This window comes from Chiloscyllium punctatum, chromosome 22, assembly GCF_047496795.1.
Source record: "Chiloscyllium punctatum isolate Juve2018m chromosome 22, sChiPun1.3, whole genome shotgun sequence".
NCBI lineage: Eukaryota > Metazoa > Chordata > Chondrichthyes > Orectolobiformes > Hemiscylliidae > Chiloscyllium > Chiloscyllium punctatum.
The window spans coordinates 61,638,931-61,663,036 of record NC_092760.1 but is presented as its reverse complement, the minus strand read 5'-3'; the positions used below and the strand labels follow the sequence as shown (position 1 = coordinate 61,663,036).

Genomic DNA, 24,106 nt, shown 5'->3' with positions numbered 1-24,106 from the left:
CACCACTTTGGGTATTAGAGATGTACAGCACAGAAACAGACCCTTTGGTCCAACTCATCTGTGCCGACCAGATATCTTAAATTAATTTAGTCCCATTACCCAGCATTTGGCCCATATCCCTTTAAACCCTTCCTATTCATATACCCATCCAGATGCCTTTTAAATATTGTAATTGTACCAGCCTCCATCACGTCCACTGGCAGCCCATTCCATACATGTATCACCCTCTGCTGAAAAAGTTGATCTTAGGTCCCTTTTATATCTTTGCCTTCTGACCTTAAACCTATGTCCTCTAGTTTTGGACTCCCCCACTCCAAGGAAAAGACCTGCCTATTTACCCTACCCATGTCCCTTATGATTTTATAAACCTCTATAAAGTCAACTCTGAGCCTCTGAGGCTCAACAGAAAATTGTCCCAGCCCATTCAGCCTCTCCCCACAGCACAAACCCTCCAACTCTGGTGACATACTTGTCAATCTTTTCTGAAGCCTTTCAACATCCTTCCTGTAGCAGGGGGACCAGAACTGCACGCAGTTTTCCAAAAGTGACCAAACCAATGTCATGTACAGTTGCAATATTATATGCCAACTCCTATACTCAATGCACTGACCAACAATGGCAAGCATATCAAATGCCTTCTTCACTATCCTATCTACCTGCGACTCCCCTTTCAAGAAACTATGAACCTGCACTCCTAGGTCTCTTTGTTCAGCAACCCTCCCCACGAACTTACCATTAAGTGTATAAGTCTTGCCCTGATTTGCCTTTCCAAAATGTAGCACCTCACATTTATCTAAATTAAGCTCCATCTGACATTCCGCAGCCCACTGGTTGTGTTCTTCTAGCCTCTTGCTTGTCTACTGAAAAATACACTTCAGTCAACTGTCATTCTTCAAGGCAAAGATATACAGTGAAGACTATGCTAAAATCTGTCACTATGTTATTCTGGCAGGTGAAGTCAAGTCACTAATCATGCACAGTTATTTCCGATATCTTTCAGACACAGCTTGCTAAAGAAATACAATATTGCAAAGATCATCCAATCACTCTTTCGGAAGAACAAAAGTTTGAACCTGAACTCAAGTGGGTTTCTGCTCAGATTAGATGAACAGCCATTCCTCACAAGCTTCTCCTTGGAGTGGGGGAGTCCAAAACTAGAGGACGTAGGTTTAAGGTCAGAAGGCAAAGATATAAAAGGGACCTAAGATCAACTATTTCAGCAGAGGGTGATACATGTATGGAATGGGCTGCCAGTGGAAGTGATGGTGGCTGGTACAATTACAATATTTAAAAGGCATCTGGATGGGTATATGAATAGGAAGGGTTTAAAGGGGTATGGGCCAAATGCTGGGTAATGGGACTAAATTAATTTAAGATATCTGGTCGGCACAGATGAGTTGGACCAAAGGGTCTGTTTCTGTGCTGTACACCTCAACTGAAGGCCAGATACCAAAGCACTCTCCATCGCTTTTCAAAACAGCTCTTTCAAGGTTATTGGGCAAAACAAATAATTGAGTGTCATGTGATTTCTAGGAAGCCTCATAAAGGTAAGCCTGGATTAAGGTCTCTACTATCACTGTAGCAGTAATTGCTCTTAAAGGCATTGCCTCAGCAAATCAAGCAGCCATCTCCACAATAGTAAAGATATGCTGGCGTTCTGCTTTTATTTTTAGTAATGGTTCCACACAATCCATGAAAACCATATTAATTTAAAAAATCACAACACCAGGTTACAGTCCAACAGGTTTAGTTGGAAGCACACTAGCTTTCGGAGCAACGCTCCTTCATCAGGTGATAGCGGAGGGCTGATGAAGGAGCGTCGCTCCGAAAGTTAGTGTGTTCCAATTAAACCCGTTGGACTATAACCCGGTGTTGTGTGATTTTTAACTTTGTACACCCAAGTCCAACACCGGCATCTCCAAATCTTATTAATTTAGTTCCTCAAAAAAGCTGGTGCTGATTGCATATTACAGTTTCCCATCATGTGACATGCACAGTACATTTTACAGAGCTGTATATATCCTTCAGAAGACCTAGCTAGTAAAAATGTTGACATAAGTGTTTGGATCTTCCTGATTCCTACATGTCTTTCCATAACAACTTCACAGGCTTCGTTTAATATTTCTCAACAATTATTAGAAGACAATGGAGGTGATGGTCTTGTGGTATTACCACGAGATTATTAACCCAGACACCCTAGTAATGTTCTGGGGTTCCTGGTTTGAATCCTGTCACAGCAGAAGTAGAATTTGAATTCAATAAATATCAGAATTAAGAGTTGAATGATGATCATGAAACCATTGTTGGATTGTCAGAAAAACCCATCTCGTTCACTCACCTTGCCATCTTTACCTAATTTGGTCTACATTGACTCCAGACTCTCAGCAATGCGGCTGACACGGAATTCCGTCTGGACAATAAATGCTGGCTTGGTCAGTGATGCCTATATTCCACAAATGTATTTTTAAAAAGTACCTCTATTTAGTGAGCTATTGCGTACACTTTAATGTTACGTTGGTGATGGAAACCCCCACTTCTCACATAGTAACATTCCATAAATCCAGCTTCTTTAACTTCCCTTTGTGGTGATTTGGCTACTTCGCTCAACTCTGAATCGACTTGGTGAGTTTAAGAGAAGAATTACTGATCACTCCCTTTGAATTACCCAAATCCCCAATGAACATTTCAAGCAACTGTGTAACTGTCTGTTGTATCAAGTCAACTGCCAAGGATAAATGCAATCAGGCCCAGGGGACTTATCTATTTTCACCCTTGCCAGAATTTCCAACACCTCTTCTCTACATATCTCAAAGCCATCCATTCTACTTATTCGTGCCTCAGTATTCATATCGACAACAATGTCCTGTTCCTGAGTGAATACTGACGAAAAGTATTCATTCAGCGCCTCCCCAATCTCTTCAGCCTCCACACGCAACTTCCCATTACTATCCTTGATTGGACCTATTCCTTCCCTAGTCATTCTTTTATTCCTAACATACCTATAGAAAGCCTTAGGGTTTTCCCTAATCCTACCAACTAAGGACCTTTCATGTCCCCTCCTTGCTGCTCTTAGCTCTCTCTTCAGGTCCTTCCGGGCTACCTTATAACTCTCAATCGCCCCTATTGAACCTTCACGCCTCATCTTTACCTAATTTGGTCTACATTGACTCCAGACTCTCAGCAATGCGGCTGACACGGAATTCCGTCTGGACAATAAATGCTGGCTTGGTCAGTGATGCCTATATTCCACAAATGTATTTTTAAAAAGTACCTCTATTTAGTGAGCTATTGCGTACACTTTAATGATACGAAAGTCGGAGGAGTTGTAGACAGTGAGGAAGGATATGGCAGGTTACAGCGGGATATAGAGAAGCTGCAGAGCTGGGCAGAAAGGTGGCAAATGGAGTTCAATGTAGCTAAGTGTGAAGTGATTCACTTTGGTAAGAGTAATAAAAAGATGGATTACTGGGCTAATGGTAGACTACTTGGTAGTGTGGAAGAGCAGAGGGATCTTGGTGTCCATGTACACAGATCTCTGAAAGTTGCCACCCAGGTAAATAGTGCAGTGAAGAAGGCATATGGCGTACTGGCTTTTATTGGTAGAGGAATTGAGTTCCGGAGTCCTGAGGTCATGCTGCAGTTGTATAAGACTCTGGTGCGGCCGCTTCTGGAATATTGTGTGCAGTTTTGGTCGCCATACTATAGGAAGGATGTGGAGGCACTGGAACGGGTGCAGAGGAGGTTTACCAGGATGTTGCCTGGTATGGTAGGAAGATCCTATGAGGAAAGGCTGAGGCACTTGGGGTTGTTTTCTTTGGAGAAAAGAAGGTTTAGGGGTGATTTGATAGAGGTGTACAAGATGATTAGGGGGTTAGATAGGGTTGACAGTGAGAACCTTTTTCCGCGTATGGAGTCAGCTATTACAAGGGGGCATAGCTTTAAATTAAGGGGGGGTAGATATAGGACTGATGTTAGGGGTAGGTTCTTCACTCAGCGAGTCGTAAGATCATGGAATGCCCTGCCAGTAGCAGTAGTGGACTCTCCCTCTTTATGGGTATTTAAGCGGGCATTGGATAGGTATATGGAGGATAGTGGGTTAGTGTAGGTTAGGTGGGCTTTGATCGGCGCAACATCGAGGGCCGAAGGGCCTGTACTGCGCTGTATTGTTCTATGTTCTATCTTGCATCCACAGAGAAGTAATTTCAACATCACCAGGGTAGATGGAAAGTGAGGAGCAGAGTAATGGAACACAGGCATCCTGGGGAACAATGATGGATGCAGAGGCTGGCAGTAATGTTGTGTTAGTAGGATCTAGCAGCATTGAGTAGCAATTTTCAGATTTTGCAGCCAAGTACAGCTGGAATCCATCATTCTCTTTCTTCCCCTCTCAGATCACAATCGCCATTCTGCCCAGTGTTCCCTAATACAGTTCACAAAAAGTTTTTATATATGGGCAAGGATTCCCATGAACATTTGTAAGAGCATGATAAAACCAGAGCCAATGCTTACTTTGTCAATAATTCATAGTCACTACCAATGAAGTGATGTAAAGAAAGAAAAATAAAAGTAATTAAAAAATGCACGGTAGAAGAATGGAAGAGAACCAATTAATCAAAATGAACATTACAGGTGAGGTACCATGGTAGTCACGTTGCTGAATTAGTAATTTAGATTAATAATTCAGTGGCTAGAATTGAAATTCCAACATAGCTGGAGTTGTGAATTATCTTGACCAAATAAAATTTAAAATAAAAGCTCAATGTATGTTCACCATGAAAGTACTGGGATATTAAAAATGTATCTGGTTCTCTAACTTCTTTAGGAAGAAAAAATTCTCAGTCTGGCCTATATACAAGGTCGAGATACAACATTTGGCCTGACTCTTAACCACAATGTGAAATGGCCAATTGTGGCAAGGTTTAATAAACATCACACAATGGTAGCAGTTAAAACACAATAGTGCAACTAGAGCAAATAAATGATGGCATTGCCAGAATCACCAACCTCTTGGTGATAGATATAGGGCAGATGTCAGAGGTAGGTTCTTTACTCAGAATAGTAAGGGCATGGAAAACCCTGGACAGTAGAGGACTCACCAACTTTAAGGCCCTGCAATAGCAGTAGACTTGCCAACTTTAAGGACATTTAAATGGTCATTGGATAAACATATGGATGATAATGGAACAGTGTAGGTTAGAAGGGCTTCAGATTGGTTACACAGGTTGGCACAACATTGACGGCTGAAGGGCCTATACTGAGCTACAATGTTCCATGTTCAAGTGAATGAAATTAAAAACTAAGCTACACTAAGATTCCAGGCATGTTTAAAAAAAGATCTATAATAAAATGAAAATGCAACACAAACATATTAAACAAACAGGATAAAACTTGAGGACCTGATATTCTTTTGGAATTCTAGGGAAGTTTTAAGTAGAAAGCGGTAAGTTGATCATTACACTTCAAGTTCTCTCAAAATGAACAAGACTAAAGGGAGGGCAGCATGGTGGCTCAGTGGTTAGCACTGCTGCCTCAAAGGGCCAGGGACCTGGGTTCAATTCCCGCCTCGGGCAACTGTCTGCATGGAATTTGCACATTCTCCCCGTGTCTGTGTGGGTTTCCTCTGGGTGCTCCAGTTTCTTCCCGCAGTTCAAAAATGTGCAGGTTAGGTGAATTGTAGTGTTAGGTGCATTAGTCAGGGGTGAATATAGGGGAATGGGTCTGGGTGGGGTTGCTCTTCGGAGGGTTGGTGTGGACTTATTGGGCTGAAAGGCCTGTTTCCACACTGTAGGGAATCTAATAACCAGACAGATGGCAAAGCTATCAGGAAAGTCAGGAAGCATCATAAATCAAAGCTAACAGGGCAACTGGAGATGAAGAAATATATATATATATTAAATTATAAATTATATACTTCCATAGTGAGGCAATAAATGGTGAGGTAGGCACATATGACTGTGGCTGAATTGACTGTTGTGCACAAATAATGGCAATCAGCTTACAAGCCCATGGGTGAGATTCCACTTGAGCTTGTTTAACCAGGTTTTCCCAATTGTGAATTGATCAGTCTAAATCACGAAGCAGCCACTATAAATAAATGCAACAAGGTCAAATATTTTTGAGTCCCTGGTCAAACTCACCTGGTCAGTGTTGTTAAGACCACTGGTCCACACTAATTCAAAGGTGCCAGTAACATAGCCCGCTTTAGATGCTACATCATCGAACAGTTGTCTGAGTGGAGTGGATGCAGGAAGGTTTAGGGTGAGTCGCTGAGTAACTGCCTTGGCATTGGTGGTGTCCTGAACAATGCACAGCACCCGTGGTTCATCTGCTGCAGTCTCTGACTATGGAGAGATTTTGTTTTTTTTAAACAAAGATAAGCCATTACAAATCAGTGAACAAAATCAAAGATTCACAATAAGAATATAAGAACTAACAGCAAGAGTAGATCATACATCCCTTCAAATCTGCTCCACTATTCAATACAATCATGGTTTTTCACTGTTTCAACCCCATTTTCCCACTCTCTTCATTCCTCAGATACCAAAAACTGTCTCAACTTTACATTCAATAATGAAACACCCAAAGCCCTCTGGAGTACACAGTTCCATAGATTCTTAACCTTCTGAAGGAATTTCTGATCAACTGAATTCTAAATGAATCACCCCTTATTTTGAGACAGTTCTCAAGATTCTGTTTCTTTGGCTGGGAAATCTAACCTTTCAGGTCCTTTTAGAAATAATGCAATTTATTTGCAGCATTTGGAAGCACAATACCTATACGAATTGGGAACCAGCTAATTCTGTTGGCTGGACAGCTGGTTTGTGATGAACAGTGAGGCCAACAGCATGGGTTCAATTCCTGCACTAGCTGAGGTTACCATAAAGGAGACTGTTTCTCAACATGGTGGCAAGTCAGGGTTCGAACAAAATACACTCAAGATAACAAGAAAAATTCTGAGCAAGCAAATGTGATTATAAATCAAAGGCAGATCAGAACCTTTGCTGAAATTGTATTGCTAATGCAACCATGGAATCCCAGTATCATACAGAAGGCACCATACCTCTACCTCCTCTTTGAATGAGCTTTCCTATCAATTCCACTTCCTGTTCTTTCCTGTAATCTTGCAAGTGTTTTTCCTTCAAAGTCCCTTTTGAAGTCACTACACAACTGCCATGTGCTTCTATCACCCACCAGGGCAGTGCATTTCAGGTCACAACTTCATATTTGTATTATCACTGGTAATTTTGTTCTTCCTCCTTTACTCAATCTAGCCCCCTCATTAGCCTTGAATTATTCAATTAAATCTTACCTTAGATTAATGTATTTGCTCTATCTCTCACAAGTGACTTAGTGCTGGCGTGCTTTCAAAAATATTATTAAATGTTTCTCTGCAGGCCCCACCCATCTATCTAGACTGCTTGATAACCAAGTAAAGGATGTCGATCATTAGCTTCCCCGTCGCTTTTCGGACAAAGTACAGAGAGGTAAAGTACCACATGTTACTCATTAATTAGCAATGGCAACACTTGAGCTAATTCTATCCCCAAGCCCAATATTTTCTGATACCATGTTTCTCTCCACCAAACCTTCCCCTCCACTTTTCAAACCTCAAATCACAAAAACAGTCAAGACTCTTTCTACACCAAACAAGATGCCTCTCATTTGTTCCACAGGGTTGTCTCTCCTTTTAGGCCTTCCCTATATAGCACTGTATATGAAGGTTGTTGCAGACTCAATGGGCTGAATGTCCTCCTACCACACTGTGGGAGTCTACTATTCTAAACTAAGCAGAATGAAGGGAATATAATTAGGTCAGAAAATCTCTAACATAAACCTGTGAAAATGCCTTCAGGATGTGAAGCAAAGCACCATTTTGAATACATTCCAAAGAGTTCCCCATTCTTCACCTGCTCTGAATCACGTCACAGCTATCTTTTCAACATAATAGTTACACAGCAAAATCATTGCTAGAACTTGAAAATGATGTTATCCTTTTATGGAAGATATAAATAACCCATATTTTTAGCACAACAGTCCACGTAAAACCTGCACTCAGTAAGAGGAACATTAAGAGAGAAGATGCCCCCCTAACCAAGTAAAAGCACTTATTTTGTGCAGGATAGTACCTAACTTTAACAAGAACAAGAACAAGAACAAGAACAAGAGAGAGAATCAATTTCTATTATGCCACTATGCAACTTAAACCACGGCCTTTCAAAAATCTCAAATACTTAACATGTAAAAGTCCTTTTTTTTGTTGGGGGGGCTTAATGGATCCTGTTTGAAGACTTTAGAAATTTCTCTCTTGCCCTTGGTGCTTATAGCTGTTTTAAACACACTGCAGTTCAACCAGAAGGCTGTGGTCTGCCAGGATATTCTTAACTCAAAAGATTCTCAGAGCCATCCAGTTTCAAATTCTCCTTCTCTCTGCTTCAAAAAGCAGAATTGTCTTCCACAGCTGAAGAATACATCGTTTTTAAGTTGCAAAGCTCTTCTGGTGTTTCAGTCAGCTTCCGCTTCAGTTCATAGTTGCAAAGGAAGAAAACTCATTGCCTCTTACAGTTTAAACCGTTGGGTAAATCTTCAAAGGAAACATCAAACTGCTGCTTTATAAAAACCGTCCACTACATTCAAGTAATGGTTTGGGAAGAACCCTTGACATAAACAGAATAGCATTGACTTGACCAAGAGATTTTCAATAGCTGGATAGGAGGGAGAAATTAATCCCAGAGATTTTCTAGTCAAATTCATAGCTAGATATAAGACAATAATCAAAACTTGGCATTTCTCCTGGGACCTGCAATGGAGGAGGAGGAAGCAGAGAGAGAGAGAGAGAGAGAGAGAGAGAGAGAGAGAGAGAGACAGACAGACAGAAAAGAGGGGGGAAGGGAGGAGGCAGACTGAGAGATAAAGAAAAAAGAGGCAGATAGAGAGGGGGAGGGGAAGGCAGATGGGGGAGGAGGCAACAGACGAAAACATAAAGAGTCAGACAGAGAAGAAGGGAGATTGAAGGGGAGGGGAGGGGAGGCAGACAGAGGAGGGGGAAGCAGATGGGGGGGTGGGGGGGGGGGGAAAAAGGAGGGAGAGGCAGAGAGAGAGAGAAAATAAAAGGGCGGCAGAAGGGAGAGAGGGAAGCAGGGGCGGGGGGATGCATATGTTCCCAGGGCACTTCAGCATTTAAGTAAATACTGGGCACTGTATGTCGACTCAAGCATGCAAGGTGCATTGGATCTACTTAGGACACTGCTAATCATGTAGCTTAGCAATTGCTAGAGTGACAAAAAGCAAAACCAAGAGACAGCTTGTGTGCTAGACAGCCAATATGCCGATAACAGATTTAAAGCAGTCCACATTATTACAGCTGAGAGGTTGAACCCAAAATGAAAACAACGCATTAAGTTGTAAAACTGCATCAAAGCAGCAAAAATAATCAGAAATTATACCAAGAGCTACCTGCAAAATGATGAGGGGATATAATGCGCTGGTATTCCTGTAAGTGTCTAAGTGGAGACACCACCAAAGGATGTGACGGCATACCTCACGTAACCACTAGTTTTGGGTATCAACTGAGAATAAGATGTGTGCTTCTATCTCATGTGTATGTCTTTCAGTTCAAGCCCCAACAAACCCACATTTTTATTGCATGTTGTCTATATTCCAGTGAATCCAATATCAGGCATACATAGCAGCAAAAATATATTAGGACAGTAAAAATCACAAGTTCTACTAAAAGCTTTGTTTGAAGTGATACAAGGGAGCTTGGCACAAGCAAATTAGAAAAACACCATGGGAAATTAGTCGCTCCAATTGTGCAAGCTCTCAGGCATTTTTGCAAGACAGAAACAGGAAATTAAATAAGACAATAGACAATAGGTGCAGGAGTAGGCCATACAGCCCTTCGAGCCTGCACCACCATTCAATTTGATCATGGCTGATCCTTCCTAATTAGTATCCTCTTCCTGCCTTATCTCCATAACCCTTGATTCCACTATCTTTGAGAGCTCTATCCAACTCTTTCTTAAATGAATCCAGAGACTGGGCCTCCACTGCCCTCTGGGGCAGAGCATTCCACACAGCCACACTCTCTGGGTGAAGAAGTTTCTCCTCATCTCTGTCCTAAATGGTCTACCCCGTATTTTTAAGCTGTGTCCTCTGGTTCGGCACTCACCCATCAGCGGAAACGTGTTTCCTGCTGCCAGAGTGTCCCATCCTTTCATAATCTCATATGTCTCAATCAGATCCCCTCTCAGTCTTCTAAACTCAAGGGTATAAAAAAGCCCAGTCGCTTCAGTCTTTCAGTGTAAGGTAATCCCGCCATTCCAGGAATTGACCTCTTGAACCTACGCTGCACTCCCTCAATAGCCAGAATGTCTTTCCTCAAATTTGGAGACCAGAACTGCACACAGTACTCCAGGTGTGGTCTCACCAGGGCCCTGTACAGCTGCAGAAGCACCTCTTTGCTTCTATACTCAATTCCTCTTGTTATGAAGGCCAGCATGCTATTAGCCTTCTTCACTACCTGCTGTACCTGCATGCTTGCCTTCATTGACTGGTGTACAAGAATACCCAGATCTCTCTGTACTGCCCCTTTACCTAAATTGATTCCATTGAGGTAGTAATCTGCCTTCCTGTTCTTGCCACCAAAGTGGATAACCATACATTTATCCACATTAAACTGCATCTGTCATGCATCTGCCCTGCATCTGCTCACTCACCTAACTTATCCAGGTCACCCTGTAATCTCCTAACATCATCACATTTCACCCTGCCACCCAGCTTTGTATCATCAGCAAATTTGTTAATGTTATTACTGATACCATCTTCTATATCATTAACATATGTTGTAAAAAGCTGCGGTCCCAGCACGGATCCCTGCAGTATCCCACTGGTCACTGCCTGCCATTACGAAATGGAGCCGTTTATCACTACCCTTTGTTTCCTGTCAGCCAACCAATTTTCAATCCAATCTAGTACTTTGCCCCCAATACCATGCGCCCTAATTTTACTCATTAACCTCCTGTGTGGGACTTTATCAAAAGCTTTCAGAAAAGCCCAGGTACACTACATCTACTGGATCTCCCTCATCCATCTTCAGAGTTACATCCTCAAAAAATTCAAGAAGATTAGTCAAGCATGATTTCCCCTTCATAAATCCATGCTGACTCTGTCCTATCCTGTTACTACTATCCAGATGTGCCGTAATTTCATCCTTTATAATAGACTCCAGCATCTTTCCCACCACTGAGGTCAGGCTAACTGGTCTATAATTTCCTGCTTTCTTTCTCCCACCTTTCTTAAAAAGTGGTATTACATTAGCCACCCTCCAATCCTCAGGAACCGAACCCGAATCTATTGAACTCTGGAAAATAATCACCAACGCATCCACGATTTCCCGAGCCACCTCCTTCAGTACCCTGAGATGTAGACCATCAAGCCCCGGAGACTTATCAACCTTCAGACCTAACAGTCTCTCCAACACCAAATCCTGGCAAATATAAATTCCCTTAAGTTCAGGTCCTTCCAGCCACTGTTACCTCGGAGATCGCTTGTGTCTTCCCCAGTGAACACAGATCTGAAGTACCCATTTAATTCTGCTGCCAATTCTTTGTTCCCCGTAATATATTCCCCTGTTTCTGTCTTTAAGGGCCCAATTTTAGTCCTAACCATTTTTTTGCCTTTCATATACCTAAAAAAGTTTTTACTATCCTCCTTTATATTATTGGCCAGTTTACCTTCGTACCTCATTTTTCCTCTGCGTATTTCCTTCTTAGTAATCCTCTGTTACTCTTTAAAAGCTTCCCAGTCCTCAGTTTTCCCACTTATCTTTGCTGTGTTATACTTTTTCTCTTTTAACTTTATATGTTTCTTAACTTCCCTCGTCAGCTACGGCTGCCCATGCCTCCTCCTGGGATCTTTCTTCCTTTTAGGAATGAACTGATCCTGCAACTTCTGCATTATACACCATTGTTACTCCACGGTCATCCCTGCTAAGGTATTGCACCATTGAACTTTGGCCAGATCCTCCCTCATAGCTCCATAGTTCCCTTTATTCAACAGAAGTACTGTCACTTCCGACTGTACCCTCTTCGCAGCAGAGAGCGGCGGGAGCTGGGCGGAAGTTCAGGCGGAGCGCAAAGCCGGTTGGGAAGGTAAGTGATTGCTATTAGAGTGGGTGTGTTCTAAACCCCAGGTCCTACAAAGTAGGGTCTCCCTCCCTCCTCCTCTAACATAAATTAAGAGTCCACAGACTTGCCACAAAAAGAGGGTCTAAGGAAGTTTGGACCGAAGAGTGAGGCTTCAGCTCAGGACAAGGAGGTTGAGTGAAGTGATTACGCCACAGTTGAAGAGGGTGAAGACATGACTGCCCAGCTGGTTCAGTGCGCTTCGTGATTGATGTGGGAGGTCAACGACTCTGGTGTGTCTGGCTCGTATGTGTGTAAATAAGATAGGATTAACAATATCACTGATCGACAATTTTTTAAAAAATGGACACCGAGCACAATCTTGCCTTTTTCAATCAGGTTTGAGTAATTATACATACATTTAAGAGCATTTTTGTTAGTATTAATATTGTCACAGCATCCGCAAATCAGAGACCATGCCTGTCATAGCCGAAATTGCATTGCAGCATGTTAGTCATTCGCATAGTTTCCATTTTCCATTCAATACAACTCAAATACTACCTGAGACAACTTCTTCTTCATTTCATCAAAGATACTTTGTCTGCAACTCCAGAACATTTCCTAAGATGCACAATAATTGTTACAAATTTTAAATCTGATGAAATAAAAATGTAATTTTGTTCTGAAAAGTACACAATAGAGTACATATGCCAGGATATTTTTTAAAAAATATTCTTCAAAGTAAGCAATGAGTACATAGCACAGCGCAAATTTACAAAGCAAAGTTATTGCAAAAAAAATTGATAAGTCAACCCCTTTTGTATGTAAACAGATGAAGCTTTTGCTGCACTAGACTGGTCTAATTAAAACTCATTCAACTGCAATATAATTAACCTTGCAATTTATTTTGAATGTCCAAACAAAGTCAATGAAAATCAACATGGAAGTTAAAACCCTGGTTACAATAAAACAAGGACAAGACATGGCCAAACAAATGACAATTCACAACATACTGACTGAGATTTGTCAAACGCCAAGAATAAGTTATGAAAGGTCTCTCTGAAATTATAAAATCTGCATATTAAAAAGTTTGAGAACTTGTTTGTCTTATTTGTATTGGAAGCCTTTAGATCAAATTTAGTGGCAACCCTAAGGTTCAGATGGGTGAATCAGTATTGAACTTCCATACAAAGCATTCAAAAGCAAATCCATGCACCTGCAATACTTTAATGCTCTTTTTTGTTTCAATTTGGAGATGCCGGTGTTGGACTGGGGTGTACAAAATTAAAAATCACAACACCAGGTTATAGTCCAACAGGTTTAATTTGAAGCACGAGCTTTCGGAGCGCGGCTCCTTCATCAGGTGGTTGTGGAGTACATAACTTGTTTCATTCCTCTTCACAAGCAGCACAGGATTTTAAAAGAAGGGAATGAAATCTAACATTGATTTCATGGCACTTTCATTTTCAAATTGTAACTTGAAGTAGAAGGTTGGAGAATCAAGTATGGATCACATTTGCACAATTTGAACCCATAAACTCAGGATGAAAGTCAGTAAAGTAAAAATTAACAACTTCATTTTTTTAAAAAAAGTCTAACAAGAGAATAATTAACAACTATTTAAACTCCTTCCTCTAACCTATCCTTTACCTTCCCCTCTGCAATACTAGTTTGATAACCCCTGCCATCACCTCCCCTCCTCTCCCCCCCACCTCATCCAGAGTAAGATTTACAGAAAAATTCAAATTTCAAAACAAGCTAGCTGTCGAATTTTTTCTTTGTATCTTCATCTGTAGATCGGCTTTCCAGGTCGGTGTAGACGTTTTTTCTCTGTGCAAACTCCTTCTCTAGACAGGTACCTCTTAGAGTTCTCACCAGCAACCTACATTTATTGGTCTTTTGGCAGTTCTCCAACCACCTTTTTTTGGTTTTATGCCCTAAAGCATCAGATCATTTCAATGGTGTTAATATTGTCAAAATACTAAATTCAAACTCAATTGCAGTTTGGTATTTTGGGGCATAATTTAAACCGATTGGCCGAACTTGAATTGATTTTTTTGTCTCCAGGTGACCCAGCTACTCTAGCTGTGCGACCAAATGTTACACTGTTGCCTTGTTCAGAAGGCTTGGTGCTATGTCAGGTAGTTCTGTGAGCTTTTAAACTCTTAAAAAGGTACAGTACCCCTCACACTTTCATAACACATGAAAGTTTAGGGTTACCAGTTTTTAATAATACCGATTTAGGATAAAACTAAAACACTCTTTCCATTGTCATAACTAATAAGAATGCATTCAGCTAACTAAGGAGAGCATCACTGTGTACTCATATTCCCCCTTCAAGTGCCAACTAGCTCCTACATTGTGGTCACGTTTTTATGGTTGCTGTCAGTTAATGGAAATTTTGTCAATAACTTCAAAAGTTAATTTGAATAAGGGATTCAGGATCTGTATGCAGGAATGCTTTCACTATATTCTCACTACTTAATTTGCATTCGACTGCTGCAGAAGGTGGAAAAGTCATTATCAATGGTCGAGATAAAAACAAAATGCTCAAAATACACAGCCAGACAGAACATCTCAGTCATAAATCACAGAAACAAATACAGAAGTGGGTTTTCAGCCCAGCAAAGTCTGCACTGCCAGAAGTTCACCAAATCTATACCATCCCATCAATCAGCACTTGGCCCATAGCCTTGAACATTATGATATTTCAAGTGCTCGTAGAAGTACTTATCAAGTTTCCCACCTTCACCCTCCCAGGCAGTGCATTCCAGATTCCCACCACCCCTCTAACCCCCTCCTAACCTCCAGCCTTCCACCTTATATTGTCTTGTTATTGACCCTTCAACTGCTTTCTATTCACCGTGTCCTTCCCCCGCCAATCTTATACAGCTCAATCAGGTCTCCTCTCAATTTTGTTTCTGCTTTAAAGAAAACCTGAGCTTATCGAGCTTTTTTCCATAGCTAAACTGCTCCAACCCAGGCAACAGCCTGGTGAATCTCAACACCCCTTCCAGTGCAATTACAACCTTTCTATAATGTGGTGATCAGAACTGCCAGAATACTCCAGCTGCGGCCTCACCAAGGTTAGCTCCAAATAACCTCGAGTGTCATATTCTATGCCACAAATGATAAAGGCAAATGCCTTCTTAACAGCCTACTAACTTGTCCTTCAGGGATCTGTGGACAAGAACCCAAAGATCTCTCTATTCCTCTGAACTTCCTAGTATACTGTCATTCATTGATTATTCTCTCACCCCCTCTCTACATCCTCCCATAATCCAAGATTTGTGGGCGGCACGGTGGCACAGTGGTTAGCACTGCTGCCTCACAGCGCCTGAGACCTGGGTTCAATTCCCGCCTCAGGCGACTGACTGTGTGGAGTTTGCACGTTCTCCCCGTGTCTGCGTGGGTTTCCTCCGGGTGCTCCAGTTTCCTCCCACAGTCCAAAGATGTGCAGGCCAGGTGAATTGGCCATGCTAAATTGCCCATAGTGTTAGGTAAGGGGTAAAATATAGATGTAGGGGGTATGGGTGGGTTATGCTTCGGCAGGGCGGTGTGGACTTGTTGGGCCGAAGGGCCTGTTTCCACACTGTAAGTAATCTAATCTAATCTAAAAGACTTTCTTCCACACTGTCAACCAGTCGGTCAATCTTCATGTTAGCTGCAAACTTATCATCATCCTCATATTATCTTCTGTATTGTTTATGGACAACAACAACTGATCTAGCACTGATCCCTGTTGCATATCACTGGACACCAGTCTCTAGCCATCCAGATGCCTACCACTATCTTCTGTCTCGTACCAACTTACAGCTTGGGATCCAATTTGCCAAGTTACTCAATCTCATATACTTTTATCATCTTTACCAGTCTCCCACATGGGACTTGTTAAAAGTCTTACTGAAATCCATATCAACTACATTAACTGAACTACCTCCACTGGCATGCCTTGTCACCTCGTCAAAACATTCAATGAAATTTCTTATGAGTGGCAGGCCTCTGACACTGTCCTGAGCAAACTATGCCACTCCAGGTGGAGTGTAATTCTTTTCTTGAGCATTTTCTCCATCAGTTTCCCTACCACTGATGAGACTCATTGGTTTGTAATTCTCTTGTTTCTCTCTACCACCGTTCTTGAAATATGGAACCACATTAGCTTTTCTTCAGTCCTCTGGCACCTCCCTCTGCACAGAGGGGAATACAAAAATTGGGCATTAACTTTCCTTCCTTGTCTCCCACAACAACCTGGATTCCAACCATCCACATCCAGGGATCTGTCTACTTTCAAGCCTGCTGAAACTTCCTCACTCGTTACGTCAAACTGCTCAAGAACCTCTCAGTCACTGCTCCAGAATTCTGGATCTACATCTTTTTCCAAAGAGTTGACAGATGTGAAGTCCTCTTAACACCTTACCCATTGTCCTCCAGCTCCACACACACATTTCCCACTTGGTCCCGAATGAGTCCTACTCTTTCCCTGGTTATCCTCTTCCTCTTGACACTCAGAAAAAAATTGGAAGAATCAAGATAAAGTGCCAGTGTTTTTCATACTTGCTCTTCACTGTTCTAATTACTTTAAGTTCCTACCCCCTTCCACTTTCTATACTACATTAGGGTCTACATTGATTTGCTCTCTTTGTACCTGCTGACTTCTCTTGCCCTTCCTATCCAGTCTGAAATATTCACTGACATCCCAGGTTCTCTGTGCTTGCTGCTCCAACATGTCGGGCTGGTACTATCACCATTTCCATGTTGAATATCACCAAATGTTACATTGCAGATTTATCCATAAGTAGTTGTCCCCAGATCCTACCTTATATTAATAAAATCTGCATTCCCTCCAGTCCAAAACCCTTTTCTAAGACCATTTTTCTCCTTTTCCAAAACAAACTTAGAACATACTGCTGCAGTTGATAAACTAAAATGCTGTCCCACTGCCACCTTGAACACTGGTCTGGCTTCGTTCCCCAGAATTAAGTTCAGCACTGCAACATTCCTTGTTGGACACTTCCACATGTCAATGTCTAAACAGCTCTACTGGATACATTTCAAGAAATCTGTCGCTCTAAACCTTTTTACACAATGACTACTTCAAATAAAATTGGGGAAGTTGAAAGTCCCCAATATTAATTACCCTATTGTTTTTAGAAACCTTCAATTGTCTACAAATCTGCTTCTCTGTTGCCCGTTGACTGTTTGGGGGTCTTCCATATTCTCCCAGCAGTGTGACCACCACCCCTTTTTACTTCAAAATCTCATTTGAAAACCCTCCCAAGCTATCATCCCCCCACTGTAACAACTAACACTAATTAATAAATGTGACACCACCACCTCTTCTACTTGTTCCCCTGTCCACCTGAAGATCCCACACTCCGGAATGTTGAGCAGTCAGTTCTACCCCTCCCTCAACCATATCGGAGTGAGGGCAACATCATCACAATTCCATGTGTCAATCCACACCCGTAACTCATCTGTCTATCCTCTTACACTCCTAGCGTTAAAGCGGAGGCGGTGCAGCCTCAGCATTCCTTGGGCATCAATGTGGCTGAAGTCCCTGTGTCTGGGTTCCTTTAGTAAAGTATGCTGTGTCATCTCCCCCGTCGAACAAGTTTAACTTCCTCCCAGCACTTGAACAATCACATCCACAGGACACTGGCCCCAATCTGGTTCATATATTAACCATCCTACTTCTACAAGTCTCATCTTCCCCAGAAACAGCATCAATAGTCCTACGAAAGCAGTGTAAACTATCTATAAGTTGCACTCCAGCAAGACACTAAGTGTCCTTTGACAGCTTTTCAAAATTGTGACCTCAACCACCCAGATCCTTAAGTTTTGTATAAAATCATAGAAAATTACACCACAGAATAATGTTTTTGGAAATGCTGTCAACCTGAAATGGTAACTCTGCTTTTCTCCATAAATGCTGTCCCAGATGAGCATTTCCAGCTTTTCTTGTGTTTAATTCCAGATTTCCAGCATCCACAGTATTTTGCTTTGGCCTTACTGTCAATGATTGGTTAGGTTAGATTAACAAGACTCTTATACATTCTTTAATTGGATGATAGCCTCACTGGTAAGGTCCACAATTGCTACCCATCCCTATTTACCCATGAGAAAGTCTTGGTGAGTCACCTTTTTGAATCGTAGTCCAAATGGCACTGTCACACCCACAGCATTTTCTAACAGAGTTCCTGGTTTTTCAAGCAGCAGTGAAGAAGCTGTGATTGAGCTTCAAATCAGGGTGATATGGAAAACCTGCAGGTGTTTTTTTAAATTCATTTACGGTCTGAGGGCATTACTGGTTGTGTCAACATTTATTGTTAAGATTCAATCTCATGGCTATGGGTCTGGAGTCTGGGAAATCAAGTAACTGGTTTTTCTGTATGACGTTGAGCCTCTACAGTGTCACTGGAGCTGCACTCATTCAAGTAAGTGGAAAATGTTCAGTCACATTCCTGGGTTGCTTTGTGGATGACAGACAGGTTTTGGAGAGATAGAGGTAAGTTAACACAGAATTCACAACTTGCGGCCAGGTATTACAGTTACAGAGTTTACTTGGCTGGCCCTGTTAAGTTTCTGGTCAAAAGTAACCAGCTGGATGGTTGGTAATTACTTAACACAAATGGGACAAAAAAAAAGAGATTCTTTTTCTGGGATGGCCATTTCCAGGCAGGTGACAGAGGCTAGTCATTACAGAGAAAGCTAATACAACCAAGGCTCTCAAACGCAGAACAGCTTTTTATTTTAAGATGAGAAGAATATTGCAACATGAACAAGTTACTTTTAAAAGGGACCTAAACACTTAAAATGTTACATCTCAAAGTAAAGTAGTATAGGAGAAAAAGGAGGAAACCATTGTTTCAAGAATGGGAGACCTGTTAGTAGAAAACTATGAGTGGCTCAGAAGACAGACAGGAGTTTCCGAAAAATTATGTATGGCCTGAATAAGAGTTCTATATAGTGAAAAAAAAATAAGTTAAATGAGCTGCAAGCACAAATTCAAATTGGAGATTACGATACAGTAGACATGGCTGTAGGATGATCGGGACTGGGAACTAAATATACTAGGTTATAAGGTTAACAGGACAGAGGGGGAAAAATGGTAGTGGAGGTTGAGTAGCCATATTGTTTAGAAACAAAATTACTTCAACGGCGAGACAGAATGTAATGAGGGGAAAGCACTTAGTGGAGACTGTATGTGTGGAACTAAGGAACAGTAAAGGATCTAAAGCAGAAATAGGTGCTCTGTAAGAGCCCTGGTAGCAACTCTAAAGTGCTAGTTTGTATAAATGCAGAAATTAAGCAAGTGTGTAGCAAAGACTAGGGCATCGATGTTTAAAATGTCACAAGTTGGTGCAGAAAATAATCAATAAAGCTAATGGAGTGCTTGCCTTTATATCTAGAGGACTGGGTATAAGGATACAGAAGTTATATTGCAGCTACATAAAACCTTGGTTTGGTCCCACTTGAGAGAACTGTATCCAGATCTGGGCACCCTGAAGGAAGGGTAATATTGGCTGTGGAGGGAGTACTATGTAGATTTACAAGAATGATACCTGACTGCAGGGCTTTTTAAAAAATTAACCTATTTTTCAAATCAACCTTTTCAGGGATGTTATTTCACACCTCTGGAGCAGGTGGTACTTGAATCCAGATCTCTCAGTCCAGGGGTAGGGACTCTATCACTGCAGCACAAGAGCCCCTACTGGACTGCAGGGAATAAATTTGAGGAGAGATGATAGAAATTAGGCACATTTGCTCTAGAATCCACAGAATGGCTCGTGTGCATAACGAACTGCCAGAGGAAATGATGGATGCAGGTACAGTTACAAAACTTAAAAGATATTTGGATAAGTACACTAACAGTAAAAGTTTGGAGTGTATGGGCTAAGTTTGGGAACATGATTAGTGTGGGCTAATTGGATGGAAGGGTCTGCTTCCATGCTGTATGACATTATGAATGATGAAAGAGGCTCAAGGAGCTAAATTGCCTACTTAGTTCCTATGTTACTAAAACATTAGAAATGTTGCGTGCGTGGACACTGTCAACTTTTACTTTCACCTCTATCTCTACACTCATGATGAAAATTGCCTCTGCCTAACTATAAATACGTTGACCACAATGAAAGCCCAGTTTTCACTTCTCCCCCAACCCCTATCCTCTGCAAAACAAAATGCCTCACCTAGTCAAAACTCATTAGGATGGAAAAAACATGGATTAGGGATGTGTCAAAGCCTTAATTGTTGATCCCCTAGATAATGATTTGAAAGTGACGACAGAAATGCTAACAATGGAAAATAAGAGTGCTACAAAACAACATGAGTTTACCAAACTAAACAGAGGTCAGAACAGTTTAGGGAGGGGTAATATTAGATGACATCTGTTGGGTAAAATGAACTTTTCAGATCAAATAACTTAGCTCCTGTGGATAGGGCAAGGTGTCGAAAATGGCAAGCTTTCCCACTAAATGCCCAGTTTTGCATTCATATTTCTGAGGGCAGGGGAATTCAAAACTAGAAGGCATAATTTTAAGATGAGAGGGGAAAGATTTGAAAGTGACCTGATAGACAACTTTTAAAACACACAGGTTGGTGCGTGTACGGAACGAACTGCCAGAGGAAGTTGTCAATGCAGATACAGTTACAACATTTGAGGGGGGGGTTTGGGCAAGTACATGAATAAGAAAGGTTGAGGGGGATATGGACCCAACACAGGCAAATGGGACTAGTTTAGACTGCACTTTTTGCTCGATTTAAATCGATGTAAGACATATTCACTACCAGTTCATACAAGGGATTGAGACCAGAATAAACAAAATAAGCAAAGTGAAATATGAAAAATAAATGGCAATATGCTACAGAAGATTAGATGGGCCAATGGGCTGAGGAGTGGCAGATGGAGTTTAATTTAGATAAATGAGAGGTGCTGCATTTTGGGAAAGCAAATCTTAGCAAGATTTCTACACTTAATGGTAAGGTCCTAGGGAGTGTTGCTGAACAAAGAGACCTTGGAGTGCAGGTTCATAGCTCCTTGAAAGTGGAGTCGCAGGTAGATAGGATAGTGAACGCGGCATTTAGTATGCTTTCCTTTATTGGTCAGAGTATTGAGTACAGGAGTTGGGAGGTCATGTTGCGGCTGTACAGGACATTGGTTAGGCTACTGTTGGAATATTGCGTGCAATTCTGGTCTTCTTCCTATCGGAAAGATGTTATGAAACTTGAAAGGGTTCAGAAAAGATCTACAAGGATGTTGCCAGTGTTGGAGGATTTGAGCTTTAGGGAGAGGTTGAACTGGCGAGGGCTGCTTTTCCCAGGAGCGTCAGAGGGTGAGGGATGACTTTATACAGGTTTATAAAATCATGAAGGGCATGGATAGGGTAAACAGATAGTCTTTTCCCTGGGGTGGGGGAATCCAGAACTAGAGGCAATAGGTTTAGGGTGACAGGGGAAATATATCAGAGACCTGAGGGGCAACCTTTTCACTCAGAAGGTGGTACGTGCATGGAATGAGCTGCCAGAGGAAGTGGTGGAGGCTAGTACAATTGCAACATTTAAAAGGCATCTGGATGGGTATATGAATAGGAAGGATTTGAAGGTATGTGGGCCAGGTGCTGGCAGGCGGGACTAGATTTGGTTGGGATATCTGGTCGGCATGGACGTGATGTACCAAAGGGTGTGTTTCTGTGCTGTACATCTGACTTTTTTTTGCAAGGTTTGTAGCTCAGGTTGAGGTTTGCTCGCTGAGCTGTAGATTTTATATCCAGACATTTCATTACCTGGCTAGGTAACATCATCAGTGGCAACCTCCAAGTGAATCGAAGCTGTTGTCTCCTGCTTTCTATTTATACGTTTGCCCTGGATGGGGTTCCTAGGGTTTGTGGTGATGTCATTTCCTGTTCGTTTTCTGAGGGGTTGATAGATGGTATCGAGATCTGTGTGTTTGTTTATGGCGTTGAGGTTGGAGTGCCAGGCCTCTAGGAATTCTCTGGCATGTCTTTGCTTAGCCTGCCCCAGGATAGATGTGTTGTCCCAGTCGAATTGGTGGTTTTTCTTCATCCGTGTGTAGGGCTATGAGGGAGAGAGGGCTGTGTCTTTTCGTGGCTAGCTGGTGTTCATGTATCCTGGTGGCTAACTTTGTTCCTGTTTGTCCTACGTAGTGTTTGTGGCAGTCCTTGCATGGAATTTTATAGATGACGTTGGTTTTGTCCATGGGTTATACTGGGTCTTTTAAGTTTGTTGGTTTTTGTTTGAGAGTGTTGGTGGGTTTGTGTGCTACTAGGATTCCGAGGGGTCTTAGTAGTCTGGCTGTCATTTCTGAAAACTTCTTGGAGGTCGCCACTGATGATGTTACCTAGCCAGGTAATGAAACGTCTGGATATCAAACCTACAGCTCAGCGAGCAAACCTACACCTTAAATCTCTACGACTCTATAACATAGCACAGGAATCAGGATTGTTCCTCAAAATGCAATCTCCAAGGTTGAAGAAGCCCTGCTTGACAGAGGGCTTTGCACTTGAAAATTTTCACCTAACAACAGAAATTTCAATGCTCAAAAGGGCCAAACCTAGCTAACTAGTTTAAAGTTACGAAGGCAGGTTAATAAAAACAAACTGTTTCTTTCATGTCCCCCAACGATCAATGCTTGGTCTTCTATTTATCACCTTCATGCTGTCCTTCAGCAACAAAGATACATCAGTTTGCACAAGTACCAGCTCCAAACAAGAAGACTTAAAGACTGTTTTTTCATTCTCCCTCCAAACTCTATTCACTGGCTACTGACTCCCTGTACCCTTCCCCAGTCATAATCTAAAGTCAAAGAGCCACTGAAACAGACCCTTCATTCCAACATGTCCATGCAGAGCACATTTCGCAATCTAAACTAGTCTCATTTGCCTGTGTTTGGCCCATATCCCTCTCAACCTTTCTTATTCATGTACTTGCCCAAACCTCTTAAATGTTGTAACTGCACCTGCATTGACAACTTCCTCTGGCAGTTTGTTCCATATGTACACCAAACCGTGTTTAAAAGTTGCTTCTCAGGTCACTTTCAAATCTTTCCCCCCTCACCTTAAAATTATGCCTTCTAGTTTTGAATTCCCCTGCCTTTAGAAATATGATTTTATAAACTTCAAGATCACCCTCCAACTTTTTACACTCCAGGGAAATAAAGTTCCAGCTTATCCAGCCTCTCTTTATAACTCAAACTCTCTAGATCCAGTAACATTTTTGTAAATCCCTTCTGCACCCTTTCCAATTTAATAATATCCTTCCTATAGCAGGGCAACCAGAACGGTATGCAGTACTCCAAAATTGGCCTCATCAATATTCTAAACAGTCAGAACATGACATCCCAACTCTTATACTCAATGCACAGACCAATGAAGGCAAGTGTCACGTTTTATCCGGAGATGAGCTTCCAACCTCATTCTCATTCTTGCCATCACAAGAGTGCCCATTTTCACAAAATTTAAAACCTGTTTGGCTCAATTGTTGATGAAACTTCCATTCATCCCTTGGTATTGGTAGGTATAAATATTCTAATGCATGTCCAGCTGGTCACCCATATTCAACCCGCGAAACCGATGTCATCCAAAACTCTTGCTTGTGTTTTGATTCTGGAGTAGACCGGCGCTGGAAAAGCACAGTAGTTCAAGCAGCAAACAAGGAGCTTCGAAATCGACGTTTCAGGCAAAAGCCCTTCATCAGGAATACAGGCAGAGTGCCTGAAGGGTGGAGAGATAAATGAGAGGAGGGTGGGGGTGGGGGGAAGGTAGCAAAGAGTACAATGGGTGGATGGGGGTGGGATGAAGGTGATAGGTCAGAGAGGAGGACGGAGTGGATAGGTGGAAAAGAAGATAGGCTGGTAGGACAAGGCATGGGGACGGTGCTGAGATGGAAGGTTGGAACTGGGGTGAGGTGGGCGAAGGGGAAATGAGGAAACTGGTGAAGTCCACATTGATGTCCTGGGATTGAAGTGT

The 24,106-nt window shown here is 41.9% G+C and overlaps 1 protein-coding gene across 4 annotated transcripts in view; it reads right to left on the bottom strand.

Annotated features, from left to right (window-relative positions):
• usp47 (ubiquitin specific peptidase 47) overlaps positions 1-24,106 on the bottom strand; it is a 184,091-nt gene that overhangs the window by 90,412 nt on the left and 69,573 nt on the right. For 2 of the 4 annotated variants that reach the window (XM_072592475.1, XM_072592474.1), the window contains exon 2: positions 6,138-6,341. The exons of 1 other annotated variant lie outside the window; for it this stretch is intronic. In XM_072592475.1, the coding sequence (XP_072448576.1) occupies positions 6,138-6,341 (204 nt within the window). Of the gene's footprint in view, positions 1-6,137; positions 6,342-12,683; positions 12,707-24,106 lie in introns of those variants that run through there. One more of the 4 variants, XM_072592473.1, reaches the window with a different exon arrangement.